This window comes from Periophthalmus magnuspinnatus, chromosome 17, assembly GCF_009829125.3.
Source record: "Periophthalmus magnuspinnatus isolate fPerMag1 chromosome 17, fPerMag1.2.pri, whole genome shotgun sequence".
In the NCBI taxonomy this organism is placed as follows: domain Eukaryota; kingdom Metazoa; phylum Chordata; class Actinopteri; order Gobiiformes; family Gobiidae; genus Periophthalmus; species Periophthalmus magnuspinnatus.
In genome coordinates this window covers 13,264,977-13,282,591 of record NC_047142.1, presented here as the reverse complement: position 1 = coordinate 13,282,591, position 17,615 = coordinate 13,264,977, and the positions used below count along the sequence as shown (strand labels likewise).

The 17,615-nt window shown below is 41.4% G+C and overlaps 1 protein-coding gene across 1 annotated transcript; it reads right to left on the bottom strand.

Moving 5' to 3' along the window:
- Positions 1–21: 21 nt before the first annotated feature.
- On the bottom strand, positions 22–13,966 carry nmnat2 (nicotinamide nucleotide adenylyltransferase 2). Its single transcript, XM_033982934.2, has 11 exons — positions 13,747–13,966; positions 10,903–10,991; positions 7,772–7,839; positions 7,599–7,677; positions 7,113–7,248; positions 5,587–5,667; positions 5,424–5,468; positions 4,712–4,788; positions 3,484–3,585; positions 3,333–3,400; positions 22–2,710 (listed from the first exon to the last, which is right to left on the bottom strand). Exons 1-11 carry the CDS (start codon positions 13,829–13,831, stop codon positions 2,608–2,610), a joined length of 933 nt encoding a protein of 310 aa, XP_033838825.1. The 5' UTR covers positions 13,832–13,966; the 3' UTR covers positions 22–2,607.
- Positions 13,967–17,615: the final 3,649 nt, after the last annotated feature.

Here is a 17,615-nt window from a genome sequence, read left to right as displayed (position 1 = left end):
TTCATAAGACTCTTTTTTTTTACTCAAATTGATTTTATTGAGACAATGCATGATTTACAACCAGTGCAAACATAGTCAGCTTTCAGAAAGATAATATGACAAATACAGTTAATAAACAGGCTATACATGAGAAGCCTCCCATATCATTTTAACACAACCTTATGTCCCACCAAAAACAATATTCAGAATCATCATTTCACTGATTCATTTTGACTTATGTAATATTTACAACATGATTCAACCCAACTGTATTTCAAGTTTCAATGGTATGCAACTTTTAAGCTATTTGTGTCCCCTTTTTGTCTTGTTATAACCAAGTCCTTCAGCTCTGAGTACAATCCATAAAAGTATGTTCCAGCGGTACTTGTGCCCTCTGCTGGCAATAATGGCAAGTGTGAAGCAGTTTAAATTAGGCGAAAACCAATAGCTGGTAGCGTGAGACCTGATACATGGCTGTGAAGGCAGTTTGAACGCTACCATAAGTGAAGGTAGGAGCACATGGAGGAAGAGAAGGGGACACAGAGTGGTTCTTTAGAAGGATGCAGCCACAGCGAGCAGCAGTAGCACATGTGGTGAAACAGGGCGTCCAAACTTTGTCATATGGTCGTACACTGGGACCAGTATATAATAAGGCCACCACACATTTACTTTACATTTACATTAAACTGTAGTAAAATGCTGTTAAGGTGTTCACTGTTATTAATACTAACTTTTATATGATGCAGGGTTTCAAAATTTTAATTGAAATTTCAAAATGCACAATTCAAAATCCAAATTCAAATACAAAACATCAACAAATTTCCCTAAGGATAAAGTGTACCTTAACCTTAATATCATAACTGTCCTCGCTTTTAGTTTTGTGCTGCAGAAACATGAAAAAAAAGACAGAAAACCTAAGAGCCAAAAATGTCGGATGGCTGCCCCACATTTGTCCCCCCCATAGTTTGGACATCCCTGAAGTAACAAAGAAAAAATCCAGGTATGTTTTAGATGAGTCCAGAGCTAAGAAAACCATTTACCATAATGTGGGAATTTCAAATACTTTTTTTTAGTACATTTTTTAATTTATTATACAAGAGAAACTATTGTTGTGCCACTTAACTGACATCATCCAATATCTAGATTTTCTAACCTTAGTCCAATGTCATATGAAACGTTCTCACAAAACTTTTGGAGGACATTCATTCATAAACTTTACAATCGGTGATGTGTACAGGGTGAGCTTTATGCTTATGGATATGAGGATGGTATTATATATCCAGAGTATTTGGTGTACAATCACAAGAGAAGTCCTCATGCCAGAACCCAGCAGTCCCACTACGCATGCATCTACTCATACTATGGTAGAAGAAGAGAGAGGGGTAAGTACTATGAAAGTACTATAGTCACAGTCTGAGAAGTATAGTCCTACATTCAGATGAGGCAGGAGCACTGAGGGTGACCACCGGGAAATGCAGTACAAGTAGTAGTGTGATATTTGATGTGTTGGAGAGAATTTGACTTTACAGGGTGTTAGATACAGGCTTCACTGTTTTATTTTTTGTTTGTTTTTAATCTTCCAAGACACACATTTTACATCAATAAATGTCAGGGATAATTTATGGTTTTGATTCATTAGGGGGTGTCGCAGCAAACAAGTTGTATGCTGATTCTTTTTTTCCCCCACCATCTGCTTGTCTCCATTAATATTCTTTGCTTTGCATGGAATGTAGTGGCCAAACCTCCTCGTCAAAGCCTCATCTCATCAGCTAATACTTGGATGGGAGACCACTGGGAATATCGGGTGCAAGACACTTGACCCACATTGGCTAGTATGAATGTGGTGTGTGTGTGTGTGTGTGTGTGTGTGTGTGTGTGCGTGTGTGTGAATGGTGGAGGAAGGAGCCGATGGTGCAGATTGGCTGTCTTGTTTCCATCACTCTGTCCCGGGACAGTTCTGGCTACAATAGTATCTTGCCACCACTGAATGTGCAGTGAACGGCATAAAAAGTCATTATCTCCAGGCAAAATTTCTGTGGACAGGCGACCCAGCTCACAGTAACAATGGATGTTTTTAATAGATTTTTAAGAAGTACAAACTCACGTAATGAATAAATGCTAGAAAGATGAGTTTGATTGTGGAATATTCCAGACAAAGTAATATCCCATGGAGACAAGCAAGTCAATAAGCTTCCACCATAACTTATCTAATGCACATTTAACATAAACCTCATCAAAGAAAGTATTGGCACATTCTCTAACAGTAGGGATTTGAGTGTACAGTAATGTGACAGGTGGTCCCCCTCTGTGAATACAATCTGAGCATGTGCGGAAATCCACAGCCCTCAGTGGATCAGTGCTACACACAGGCTGCGGAATAATGAGAAAGTCAAGGAGGGGCTTGTGGAGGATAGGGGAGGGGCTTGAGAGGTCAGAGGGAGAGAATGGTGAAGACATGGGGCGGGGCTAAAGAGCACATAGGGCATGACTTTGAGGACATGGGGCGGGCTTATAAGGAGAGAAGGATGAGGCTGTTGAGGATGTAGGTGTGTCTTTGGGGAGATGAGGAGGAGCTTGAGAGGACAGGTAGGCGGAGCTTTAGAGAACAGAAGCAGGGGGCAGCGCGTCTCATCCTGAGGCCTTGATGTACAGCTGGCTCTGCAGGATGTAGTCAATGACGGGCTGGTACAGGTAGTCCACCACGTGTCCGTCTCCATGCTGCAGGGCCAGTCTGAGGACAAAGGGACAAACACCACACTTAGATACTATCAGGGGCCCACATTACACTATTTTCTGATTTAAGTTATGTTGTTTCCTCATCACATAGAGTTGTGTTTTGTTTCATTCACAAATATTTAACACACCCTGCATATTTAGGCTGAGTTCTTCAACACCTTGTGAGGTCATGTGGTAATATAGGAAGTGCACCACTGTGTTTTCATACTCCATACACCTTCACTAAAATCATTTGTGTAATTTCAGCCCTGGAATTGCTAATTTCTACTTAACGGTTAAAGGTAGCTGTTAACCTGAAAACCGCTTCATGATATCAGCATTTTAAGCACTGAAAATGTGGACAAATTTAACTAAACTAAAGAATTACTCAAACATGTGTGAATGAAACAAAACACAACTCTGGGTATGTTTTTGATGAGGTAACAGCTTTATAACATGGCTTAAAACTCTCAAGAGTGGGAGCTTTAATGTTGAAAATCACAGGCTATTGTCTAAAGAAACAGTTTTTATTATCATTGTGGTATTGAATTTTGAGTCCTTAGTATCAAAATAGAGCTTGAAATTTTAATATTGTGACAACACTAATCTGACACACAGCTTTGGTCAGCAAGACCTACCTGCTTTTGGTGGAGCTGACCACGGACATGGGGTGAGAGCCTGCATCCTTCACCACGATGATGTTGTCCTGAACAGAAAACATGACATCAGCACAGTGTGAGTAAACATGTCGTATCTCCTGTATATCTGAAGACCATGAGGGGGTCAGACCTTGTACTTGCGCAGGATAGCTGAGTGGTTCATGATGCGTTCAGTGTCGACTCCGTCGCGAGGGACTACGACAATGCCAAAATCTCCCACGATCACCTCCATCTGAAACACACCACAGAGAATACGGTCAGTGGGGCTGTGTAGGCGGGTATTTATCACAGTGTGGGACAATAATCTGCACACACACACACATCATGGGGACCTGTCTCGCTTATGGGGTGTGTGTCTGTGTATGTGTGTGTGTGTGTGTGTATGTATGTAGGGGTGTGTGTGTGTGTGTCTGTGTGTGTGTGTGAGCTATTCATCACATTGTATGGACTGAACTTTGCCAAAAATAATCTGAGGTAAATCAATATGAGATCAATGCCATGGTTCAAAGTTACTGATCCCATGACATTTTTTAATGCCAGTTGATATTATAGGTTAAGTTTACAAATGGTATATTTGTGTATGATCTGATTAGAATTGGGGGGATCTGATGCAATTGTTGGATTGTCTGGCTTATTACAAATAACAAAAAGCATTAGAGTTTGTGTAACAAATACAGTGTTATTAATTGTAATTAGATGTTGTTTTTTTATTATGATGGTTGGTAGAAATTAAATAAATTGCTATGTAAAATAGAAAAAGTTTAACACGTCCCCCCGTAGGACCCATAGAGTCATAGTCTGAATACAGAAGTGACAGCAGTGGTCTGAAGTGACCCCTAAACTCCACAGGCTCTACACACTTGTCAGGATGTCTGTCATGTTTTATGTCACTTTTAAAAATAACAGCTTTTGCTCCTTTGCAAAAATCATGTAAGAAATACACTGTACATTAAGTAAATACATCTGCAGTAAACACTTTGATTTTGCCACAAGAAAATGAGTGTCTTTTTTTCAATAACCTAAAAACACCAGAACAATGTGAATATGAGGTCTAGTAATATAAAATAATGACGTGAAGACTGGAGATTGAAAACATTCGTAGTATTCACAAAATGCCTTGATTTCAGCAACCTGGTGTTGCCCACAGTTCTGACAGGGATTGGACCCAAAAATGCCTCAGCCCACTGGGAAAACTCCCAGTATTCCAGATGGCCAGCCCATACCTTGTTAAAGTTATGCAAATAGTGACTATGATTAAAGTTAGGATCAGTCTCCAGGAATGTGATGTCTCCACAAAGCATGTAAAACTATGTGCCATGGGAAATGTGTGTGATGTGGTTATGTGATCAGCTCCTTACGTCACTGTCCTTCCAGAGGCCGGGGATACAAAAGGACTCCAGCAGGTCACTACCACACAGGAGCAGGATCCTCAGCTCTGCACCACAAACAACCACCATCACATAAAAGCACACAAAACAGTAACAATAATAACTTAAATGTCACCTTCCCCCTGGTCACTGTGTATCAATAAATTCGTGTGAGTGTGTCATCAAAAATTGACTTTTTCTCTTTGTTAACGATGCCATAACACTCTTCCCTCATCTAAAGCAAGAGTTGTATTTTGCCTCATGAGGGAGTATTTTACTTCTATGGGGTATAAATTGTTAACACATAATATATTTAGATCACCATGTTATCTTTTAATGTTATGAAAATGGTATAAATGCCCCAAAAAAAAATCCCCCTTCAGAGCACTACTACAACACAAATCGCATCAGGTTTGTCAAGTTGTTGTGTACAGTTTTGCATTATGCTTTTGTATATTTATGGAGAATTGTCGTGTGGGAGCATGGGTGATGTAGGCTTGAACATGCATGGTAGAAAGCTATACAAAATTTGCAGAAAACAAATTATTATGAAGTTAAATACATTTCAAAATATGCATAATGCAAATATATTAGCATTAAAACCCTATTCCTAAATGGCTGCTTCATGGTTTATTACTATTGCTGTCAGCAGAGGGAGTTTAATAACACAGCTGGTGTAGAGCAGGAGAACAACACAACTCACCAATCTCCTCATAGCGGATAGCAGTCCCCAGGTTAGCATTCTCATCTGACACACAGAGACAGAGATGTTTTCAATCAGATCTAAACATGCACAGGACCACCACCATAAGGCAGCCTGATCCTCACACACACTTATATGACCATACAGCTTTGGTGGTTCTTACCAACGAAGGTGAAGCGGTCGATGTGAGGACGCACACAGCAGATTTTACCAAGATTTTCACTGATTTTACCCCAGAGTTTGACTGAAACAAAACAACCCATCCACAATTAGTTCTTTTTTTTTTACATTATAATAAGTTGGTTAAATTAGCTGATTTTTTTGTGTCTTCCAACCGTGAACAACAGAAGAAGTTCATAGTTCGTCTGCAGTGGTCCAAAGTTAATCCTCACTTTGGACCACTGAGCATCCAAATTATTCACCACGATGAGTTTATAAGTGCTTTTTTCACAACTCTCAAGAGACCATGCTAACTGCACACTTCCTGATTATCGTACAATACAGTGCTTTATAATTATATTTGGGCTAGTCCTAGTATAGAACTACTCAAGTTGTACTGTAATCCTATTTTAGACCTGGTTAAGCCCTAGTTTAGCCCTGTAATAGTCTTGCTTTAGACCTGGTTTAGATCTGGTGGTACTTGGAAGGCCAACTTTTTGTAGATGGTACTTAGTGTGAAAAATTGGATCTAAACCCTTTGGAATAGTTGCTCTGCACCACACCTGCTCCATGTGCAGTCTGAGTGAGGTTGTTCTGTTGTTTCATTTTTGAAGTACTTATTTTAACAGAGTTACTTAAGTGTATATACCTGTCAAGAGCAGAGAGCGACCACAGTGCGATGCCCTGGACCGATCTCCAGATCTTAAAATGGGACAAAACACCTCAACTCTGCCCACAACCACATTTCAAATAGAACTGCTAAACTGGGCAGTACCTGACGGACTAAAGGGGAGAGTGAGGGGGAGTGAGGTAGTTAGGAGGGACTGGGGTTGAAGGACTAAAGGGGAGAGTGAGGGGGAGTGAGGTAGTTAGGAGGGACTGGGGTTGAAGGACTAAAGGGGAGAGTGAGGGGGAGTGAGGTAGTTAGGAGGGACTGGGGTTGAAGGACTAAAGGGGAGAGTGAGGGAGGAGTGATGGGGCAGTGAGGAGGGGCGGGGTCTCGAGGTATCAGAAACAGTGTGATCGGAAACTCCGCCTCTGCAGCCAGGTGTTTGTAAATAGGGTTGTCAAAAGTATCGAAAATCAGATACTAATTGATACTAAAACTAGTATCGAAACAAGATACTCATTTTAGCAGGTATTGGTACTAAAAAAGTCACATTCACAGGGCAGAAATGAATATTTCCTGAATAGCTTTAGAATGATCTTCAGCCTCATCAGTACAAATATAGTATAGACCACATATAAGAGGACCATATAGACTAGTGTACGCCCATGGACCACTGTGGAACCTACCTAGACGACTGAGGGATTACACAGATATAAGGCCACATTTTAATATAAAAGAAAGTACCACTATTCAATATTGATATTAAGACATTCTCTTATCTAAATAAAGAGTATATTTTATTATCATCATGGTATCAGAATCAGTTTCGAGCATCAAGTTCATTCCTTAGTATCCAGGATTCAAACCCAGGACCTTCTTGCTGTGGCGTAACAGTGCTAAGCACAGTCGACTATACTCACTGGCTGTCGGCTTGTGGTTTGTGTTTCCATGGTTCTGGTAAATGGGCGTGGTCTGGGCCTGTGGCTGAGTCAGCTGACCAATCACAGGAGTGGAGGAGGGCGTGTTGATATTGGACAGGATGCACCCGGTTACTCTCTGAAAGCACAAAGCAGTTGAACCACAGAATGGAGTTCTATTATAGATTAACATTATAACTCTAAATGATGCTTAGTACAAAGATCTGTTCTCTTTAGAATTATGTAACATGTGCATTGTCCAGCTAAATAAATCAAATATTACATCATCAAGTGTATGTGATGTAAACATGGTTGGGACTGAATATCCACCAATGCCTGGTGGTGTCTCATTCTATAAAACATGCAGTATTATTGAGTAAAAACCCTTTGAAGGATACCATGGAGCAATATGGAGCAATACCTGATGTAAATTTGAAGTTGTGTCTGTGAAGATATTACATGTAAAGCTGTATGCTGCTGCTGTCTGACCTTCATGAGGTCCCTGTGGTGCTCCAGCACGCTGCAGGTGGTCTGCCATGTGTCCTGATAGCACTCCCACGGGTCCACTCTGACAGACACACAGTTAAAGTTAAAGTCTACTGTTTGTACTTGTTGTCTCTCACAGGTGTAGTAACACCTGTGAGAGAGGACAAAGCGTTTACCTGATCCAGTCTGAGGACTGCACTGCCAGCTGGCACATGGTCAGGCGATGTCTGCTGGAGACCAAGCCCTGCACAAGCACAAGATCTGTCACTAACACTGGCTTTGTCCAGGAGAATTTCATCTGGAAGAATTACTTGTCATTACCTATTTGTCAGTGATAACTTAGAGACACTCCATCACTGTCTCTACATGGCTTACCGTATAATTTACCATTTGCAGAACTTATTAAGTGATGTCCGAACCTATGTATTGAGGAAACTATAGAGAGCAGGACCATACACAGTGGATTTACTGCAGAATAGTATAAAGTATAAATAGTATAAAATATGAAACAATACAATATGCTTATCCCCTCTGTCATTGGACTCACGAGCACTATAACACCTATCACTCTGACACCTGTCACTCCATAACACCTGTCACTTAACCAGCATAGTCACACTGAGATTAAGAATCTCTTTTTCAGGGGAGTCCTGGCCTCAGAGATGAAGAGCCTATTGTACATGTTTTTAGTGGGAGGGAAAAACAGAGCACCTGGAGGAAACTACACAGGCACAGGGAGAACATGTTAACTTCACACAGAAAGGCCCTGCGCTACCTCGGAGTTGACACTATCTCTAATACATTATTCCATGCAAGCCTTCTATTTAATCTTGTTCTATATCGTGCAGTTGTTTTTTTTACTATTAGTCCTCATTACTTTAAAGTCCCATATTTCTGATCTATGTTATAATGCTGTTTCCTCATCACAAACATACCTGTAGTTGTTTTTTGTTTCATTCACACATGTTTAACACACAAATCCTGCATTTTTGGGCAGGAGTTCTTCTCTCAAACAGAGAGTGTAAAGTGTGGTAATACAGGAAGTGCTCCACTGTGTTTTTAAAGTCTATATACCTTCACTAGAATCATTTGAATAATTTCAGGCTGGAATTGCAGATCTCTACTAAACAAAAGGTAAAAGAAGCTATTAACTTGAAAACTACTGTTTCATGACATCACAAGGTGGAACAGAGCATTTTGAGTTTGAGATGTAGACAAAATAATAGAGAATTACTCAAACGTGTGAATGAAACAAAACAAAACTCTGGATATGTTTTAGAGCAGGTAACAACACTCTAACATCGCTTAAAGAGTCAATTTGGTGTAATATAGGACCTTTACACTATCATCAAAGAACATTCCAATAAAAATGTAGTTCCTGACAATGGCAATAAAATGTTTTTCTTTTTTCTGATTACAAGGTCCACATAAATAATAAACAATACAGCAGAGCATCTGAAGTAGTGCAATGGAATGAAGACAATTAGTGACATAAGTGAGCCGCGCACACAGATGTGGAGTGTTTCTGTGAGTTTGTATAATTGATGAAGAGCAGAGGAAAGTGGGACAGGAGCTGCTCCTCTGCACTGACACAAGGGCTGGATGATATGGTCATAAAAGTCCAATCATGATCTCATCCCTGACTATCTGCTATGTAGAGAAAATCTCCATAATGCGATTCTTGCTTTTCTGTTTAATGCAGCTCTATGATCGAAAGAAACACTTTCCACCACAGTTTTCTCCTATTGGTCAGCTCATGCTGTGAGTGAGTGACATGTGGTCACATGTGTCGTTGAAGAGTAAAATTTCAGAAACAGTCGATTGCTTTAGTTATCTCTTAAAAACTGTATAAAAGGTACAAAGTTTACCTTAATTGTGATAAAATCAAAATCGTGATCTGGCTCTAAAAAAATAGAGATATGATTTTCTTTGGCATATTGCTCAATTCTAACTGACACAGCAAACTACAGACTTTATGAGTGTTCTCTGTGGTCCCGTTTATTCACAGCACAAATACACACACACTAATAATGCAGTGTCCACAGTCACACAGTAGTTATAAGACACTAGACAGTATTAATGACTCACATATACACCCTACAGACGCTTCATGAGTCCTGATGTGCAGCCCTGCTGTTCCCTCAGATTTAATAGTGTAGGTACACGTGACATCGCAATAGGGTTATACAATTTGGGTAAAATATCGAATTGGGTTTTTCTGACAAGCAAGATTTGTAATTTGTCTTTTAATAATAAGATTCTGTTCAAAGTTCAAATTTCACTTCCAGGAGAATTGACAAAAAGACTGAAATATGAACTGACAAAGTAATACAAGAATCATATTTCAGAACATGTTTAAACAGATCCAAACTACAGGATTAGCAGTTTTCATGCAGAATAAGACAGATATTTTATTGTTTGCAGAGGAAATTATAGTACTGTACTTCAAAAAACTGGAGCCTTTGCAATTTGCTAATTGTGTCCATTCAAATTATGATTAACCTCCCAGCCCTCCATCACAACATCCTAAACTGTCTCAGGGATTAAGATTCCTGTTTGTAGGCAAAATTCTGAGGATGTTTCATCATTCAAAAGATATAATATTTTGTTTTAAATCGTTAATCGCTATGGAAATTATAACTGAACAGGAGGACAGGTCAAAACTCAATAGTAGATTAAGTTGTGTTCACGTGACTTCACAACATTCTACAAATCCTTAAACTTTAAAACTGAGCAGGTCAGATTTCCTTGGTGGAATTTGCTGTTTAACTGTCAATATCTCTGTAATTGCTGGGCTTGGGAAACAAAATTGGCAAAGTTCAGCATTTTCTGTCAATATAAACAAAGAAAAGTGAAATACCTTGTTTACAATAGCTTCAGAATGTTATGTTCAACCCCAAAGATGTGATCATTCACAGTTGAAAGGACCTTAAGCCATAAGATTAACATGACAAGTTTGTGGAGCCAATTTTTAAACAAACAATGATAAGGTTGAATATTTGTGGATCATAAGTTTGGAGATTTCAAAAACAGTGAATTTCCCATAGTGTTATATAGGCCCCCTGCCCTTCATATGAAATCCTGACATCTTCAAATTCTCTAACATACACTTGCAAATGTCAAAACTGTGATGTTTTTGATATGATTTATGGTTAATATTTCTGTAATTACTGGGCCTATACACATGAAACAAAAACTGGCACAAAGTTCATATGGAGCTGCACATATAGACAAGGTGTGTGAAATGTCTTGCCCAAGGGCACAACAGAAGTATTGCAGTCTGTAAAAGGAGGTGTGTGCTACTCACTGGTTTGCCATAAGAGTCGTGCACTGGGGAGATGATCCCTCCAATCACGATGTAGCGCCCGGTTTGGTGCAAGTACTCTCTGGCCTTCTCTACAACATTCACAAAGAGACACAAACATGAAGAATATACATTACTCTCAAACAAAAGTTGTATATTGGCTTTAACAAACACGCATTGCTTTTGTCTGGTATTAAACACATACATAGATCATGAGTTTACATTTTGTTCACAGTAAACCAAAACCTAAAACAACCAAACGTCTGTAGTTAGTTGTGATTCTTTAAAAAATATCAGAGTGCACTCAAGCCTCGAATGCAGGAAATAACAGGGTTACAGTGACTCATATGAAACTAAGGAGTTTATTGGTCACTCATCATTTTAAGCAAAATCAAACTTCTCTTAATTCAGATTTACAGTTTAGTGCTTTGCTCTTTGATTGATTTGATGTGTAAATCCGCAATGTTTTTCAGTTCCCAGTGATATTTTTTTTCCTTTCTTTTTTTCCTCGTAAGCAGCCATATTTGTTTTGATATGGGCTGACCATGCATGGCCCTGATTGGCTAATCCACCTGTCAAGTGGATATTCTGGATCCCAGGCAACAAAAATGGATGAATCAATCAAAATACTATTTTAAGATAAAAATGATTGAACAAAACTTATGAGCTAAAAGGCCATTAATTTTTTTGTTTTTGTTTTGCATAACATTTAAATAAAATCAGTTCCTTCTAAAAGTTAACACTTCACTCTGATTGGCTAATCCGCCTGACACATGGTGCTTACAGACCAATAAGAAAAGTGTTCAGTGTAGTGAAGTAAGCCGACAGAAATCCTGTTATAATCAGAGTTGAGCGGTAATTCAGTTTTCTGCCCCTCCTGGCAGAAGCTCATATATCCAGCTCATTTTCCAAATCTGATGATAAACAACACCAGGTGACATATGTTCTTCTAAACATCAGTGGGTTTTTAACATAACTAACTAACAAAGTGAAATGCATTTTAAAATAACTTGTTCAATGTTTAACACTTTCTATTTTTTTGTCTTTGACACAATAGTTTGCTCTTTTAGCATAACTTTACTTGTCAAAGGAATATAAAACCAGAAGATAATTACCAGATTTTTGGTGTAAACAAAGCCACTGACATGTCCAACTTGCTGTAGCATTTATTCTGAACAAGTGCCGATTTAAACATTTTACAGTTAGCTTGTCTGTGTTAATACTGTGATGGTCCAAAAATCTAAATATATAATTAACATAGGCCTATAAATCAGATACATACAAATTTAAATGATTGTGTCAGTCCTTGATGTAGTGGTTAGGCTCATTTTTGTGTAACTAAATCTGGCTTTTTAGATTTGCACTTAATTAGTTAGGTCTATTTAAATTAGTATTGATTCATCATAGTCTGCATGATAAGTTCTGGTTTAGACTTAATATAGGCTAAATTGTCCTGATTCATGTCCTGGTTTAATTCTAATTTTGCCCTCTCACTCATTGTAAACAACAAAGTGGGAATTGTAGACCTAGTAGAAGTCAGCTATCTAAACTCCTACAATTTTTCTCCCAGCAAACTTGCCTGGCAAATCTAGACTGATAGCTCTGTATTTTTACACACAGTGATATCAGTCTGATCACCACACCCTCCATAGTGCCTTGAGTTAGAACAAAACATGACCATGCAATCAGATTGCTTTATTTCAGTGATGCATGTGAAACAAAGGAGCTCATTGCTCATCTATCATTTTGAACAAAATTACATTTCTCTCCCCACAGATTAGTTTAGTGCCTTGCTCATTAATTCAGAAATATGTCATGTTCTTCAGTACCTTGTGATATTTCTTTGGCTTTTTTACCCCGTAGGCAGCCATATTTCTTCTGACGCAGATGGATCATGTGTGCCCCTGATTGGCTTATCTACCTGTCAATCACACCCATCTGAACCCGGGGAGATTCATTGGTGACCAGACTCACATTTTCGTAAAGTATTGAAGGAGTATGTATTCTGGATCCCAGGCAACCAGAAACTCCTATTACACCACTGGATATGCTGGCAACAACTTCCTCCTCCTCCTACCTCAACTACTCTCTAATAAGCCTTAAGTAAGTAAACATTTGTTTTAGGGTTTTAGGGTTTTAGGGCGTAAAGATGTTTTAGAACAGTATTTTAACCATCTTAAAATATTTAAATTATTATACAAGTTAACATGTCACCATTTCATTATAATTAAAGAAGTCTAGTTTGCAAATACTTGGAGATCCAAAGAACCAGTGGGTTAGTAAACACATTGAACTAAACTACTTGAGTACTCTATACGTCACGTGATGTTAGATCATGCAGTAGGCCTACACGTGGACACATCCTATTACATGTCAATCATTTGGACATCCTTATCGCTATTCCGACCACTGACATTACCACTGTTAAACTTAAACACATATATACCCTATAGCCCATAGCACCCTATAGTTCTCCCCATCCTTTCTGCTGTAACCCAGTTTTCCTCGTGCGTAATACAGTTCCTTATATTTATGGGTGCGTCACGTATAAGCGCACGGAGGCCTACATGAACTGACAACCCAATGTTCATACAATAATGTCTACATCACATTGTATTCCTATAGTTGATCTTGGACACACCCCTAATAGGCCAATCAAAAACGACGGCTTTCGTTTAACGGTAAAGTGGGACAGAGACGTGGCCTGTACGTTTTAACACCACCGCCCTTTGGAACAGCACGTCGTACCGTAGGAAAACGAAAGAATATTAACGTAAAACACCCTAACACCCCGGTATGTCTCAAAGCAAAACGCATATTTTTGTTCTGTGGGATGTGTTGGCTTACCGAACATGTGAATATGGCCTTTGGTGATGGGGTTGAAACTCCCGCACGATAGCAGGATTACGTGCGTCTTGGCGCTCTCCGTCATGGTTCTGAGTAGGTTTTCTGGCCCGGTTCGGTCAGCTTTAGCTCGATTCAGGTCGCGGTGTTGTTTTCGGTGCTGTGGAGACGGAGATGGAGAAGAGACTGAGGCTGCAGCGGCTCTCCGGAGGCTGAGGAGGCGCGTCACGGACTTAAAGGCACAGCGCATTGCAAAACAAGTGGGGCAAGTCAGAAGATTAGAGCAGTTTACAGTTTTGTTTGAGTTAGGCCTATATAACTTATTTTAATGGTTTCAAAATATGAACAAGTTTAGCATATAGCACTATTTATTCTTTATAATAAGAAAAAGTATAGTCTAATTATTCTTGGTTAAACCAAAGGCACACTGAAAAAGGTTGTGCTGAATCAACACAATCCAATTGTGGACACTTGTTTCAAATTTGACATTTGGTTTGATTCTATGATATGAAATTCTGTTAAGCCAACACTACATAATAGTTTTAAATGGACACGGTTTGTTTATGTAGGAGCATGACCCTGGAGAACACAGCCCCTCAAGTGTGTGGGTGTGTGTGTGGGTGTGTGTGTGTGTGTGTGGGGGGGGGGGGGGGGGGGGGGGGGGGGTGCAGGACTGTGTCAGAGTAAAGTCACTGATACAGGGCAGTGGACAGTGGGCACAGAGCTGCAGTAGAGAATGACACAGCAGAGGGAGTGGCCTCTTTGATAAACACAAAGATAACTTTTAATAAAGTTATACAAGTAAAGAAAAGGGAATACAATTGCAGTATTCTGAATAAAGACAACATTCAATGAGCTTAATCTAATGCTGTGTAACTGTATTCATAGTAGAAATCTAAAGTGCTGCCTACATGCATCATGGAGCCACATGACTCAGAGGAAGAACACACATGACCTCACCTTAATAAATTTGATTTCGACAAAGACATGATAAAACAATATTATTGCTTTTTTTACACTCTTTATTGTGATGTCAAGGTTTATTTGTATGTTTTGTTGTTCGCAACTAAATATATAAATAAGGTGTGGGAGTTCCAGACCTGAAGCAGTCCAGAACTTGTGTTCTCATCACTCATCACTGCTCACTGCCTTGTGTGGAGGATCGTCTGAACATAAAAACATTATGTGTTCTCCAGGACAAGGGGGCTGTTCATTTCACACTGGATTTGACTTTAGACCAACTTACAGGTCATCTACAGTTATGTAACTTTGTCATATTTCACTCATGTTGGCTCTGCAAAAGCACATGGTGTAGTTTACATCAGCAAATTTATAAATACATTTAGCAAAAAACTCATTATATTTATGATGTTATGACAGCATTTGATCAAGACGTGTGCACCAATTGTTCATAATTCCATTACGTTCATACTGCATGCTCTTTATTTTCTTGTGTGTTTAGTGTAGATTTAATACAGTCCAAACATTTAAAAAATATAAAATATTTGTGACAAAGAAACAAAAGCAAATTGTATCAGTTCAACAGAGTGCTATTGCTCTGTCTTTCAGTGTAGTTTTTCTTAGTCATTATATTAAATCCATCCATCCATTTTCTTCCGCTTATCCGGGGCCGGGTTGCGGGGGCAGCAGTCTAAGCAGGGACTCCCAAACTTCCCTCACCCCAGACACGTCCTCCAGCTCCTCCGGTGGGATCCCAAGGCGTTCCCAGGCCAGCTGAGAGACATAGTCCCTCCAGCGTGTCCTGGGTCTTCCCCGGGGCCTCCTCCCGGTGGGACATGCCCAGAACACCTCCCTAGGGAGGCGTCCAGGAGGCATCCTGAGCAGATGCCCGAGCCACCTCAACTGGTTCCTCTCAACGTGTAGGAGCAGCGGCTCTACTCTGAGCTCCTCCCGTGTGACCGAGCTCCTCACCCTATCCCTAAGGGTGCGCCCAGCCACCCTGCGGAGGAAACCCATTTCGGCCGCTTGTATCCGCGATCTTGTCCTTTCGGGCATTACCCAGAGCTCATGACCATAGGTGAGGGTAGGAACGTAGATTGACCGGTAAATCGAGAGCTTCGCCTTCCGGCTCAGCTCCTTCTTCACCACAACGGACCAATACAGCGACCGCATCACTGCAGACGCTGCACCGATCCGCCTGTCAATCTCACGCTCCATCCTTCCCTCACTCGTGAACAAGACCCCGAGATACTTGAACTCCTCCACTTGGGGCAGAGACTCACCACCCGGAGAGGGCAAACCACCTTTTTCCGGTCGAGAACCATGGCCTCGGATTTGGAGAAGCTGATTCTCATCCCAGCCGCTTCACACTCGGCTGCAAACCGCCCCAGTGCCTGCTGCAGGTCCTGGCTCGATGAAGCCATCAGGACAACATCATCCGCAAATAGCAGAGATGAAATCCTGAAATCCTGAAATTCTTTCAGAAGCCCCTTATGAAGAGAATTCAATCAAGGCCAGCTACGTCGCCCGGACCGGCGTTACCGGGGCCCCACCCTGGAGCCAGGCCTGGGGTGGGTGCTCGACAGCAAGCGCCTGGTGGCCAGGCCTTTCCCCACGGGGCCCGGCCGGGCTCAGCCCGAAGGAGTGACGTGGGGCCGTCCTCATGTGGAGCCACCACCCGCAAGAGGATCCGTAAGGGGCCGGTGCTTGAAGATCTGGGCAGCAGTCGAAGGCGGGGTCCTCGACGACCGGATGTCTGGACATGGAGACTGGCTCCGGGGACATGGAATGTCACCTCGCTGGGGGGGAAGGAGCCGGAGCTTGTGCGGGAGGTTGAGCGTTACCGACTAGATATAGTCTAGTTTGGGCTCTGGAACCCAACTTCTTGAGAGGGGCTGGACTCTCCATTTCTCTGGCGTTGCCCGCGGGGAGAGGTGGTGAGTTGGTGTGGGCTTGCTCATTGCCCCACAGCTCAGCCGCTTCGTGTTGGGGTTCACTCCAGTGAACGAGAGGGTCGCGTCCCTGCGCCTTCGGGTCGGGGACAGGTCTCTCACTGTTGTGTCGGCCTACGGGCCAAACAGCAGTGCAGAGTACCCGGCCTTCTTGGAGTCCCTGGGAGGGTTCAATTCAATTCAGTTTATTGTAGTCATTGTCACAAAAAGAACAACGAAATTGTGTTTGGAGCATCCCATAAAGTGCAATCCCTAAGAAAAAGATAAATACCCTTAAACCCCAGTGTAACATTGACCCAGTGTGGCTTCAGTACAACATGAGACAGTACAACATGAGTCTTGTAGCAGCATGATGGTGTCAATAAGGTGCATAGAAACAGGGACATACAGACAGGGACTTGAGAATAATGACAAAATGCAACAATGCAACCAGTTCAGTGTTATTGAGAGTTGAATGTGGTTTTTGTCCGCGAGAGGGGGGCAGAGTTCAGGAGCCTCACAGCCTGTGGATACAGACTGTTGGCCAGTCTGGATGTTCTGGCCCGTATGGACCTGTACCTTCTCCCTGAGGGCAGCAGGTGAAAAAGATGGTGCGCAGGGTGATGTTGATCCCGCAGGATGTTGTGCACCCTTCTCAGACAGCGAGTGGAGTAGATGGTGCTGATTTCTGGAAGGGGTACTAGACAGTGCACCGACTGGGGACTCCGTTGTTCTCCTGGCGGACTTCAACGCCCATGTGGGTAATGACAGTGACACCTGGAGGGGCGTGATTGGGAAGAACGGCCTCCCTCTGAACCCGAGCGGTGTTTTGTTATTGGACTTCTGTACTAGTCAGTTTGTCCATAACAAACACCATGTTCAAGCACAAGGGTGTCCATCGGTGCAAGTGGCACCAGGACACTCTAGGACGGAGGTCGATGATCGACTTTGTTGTCGTGTCATCTGACCTGCGCTTTTGGC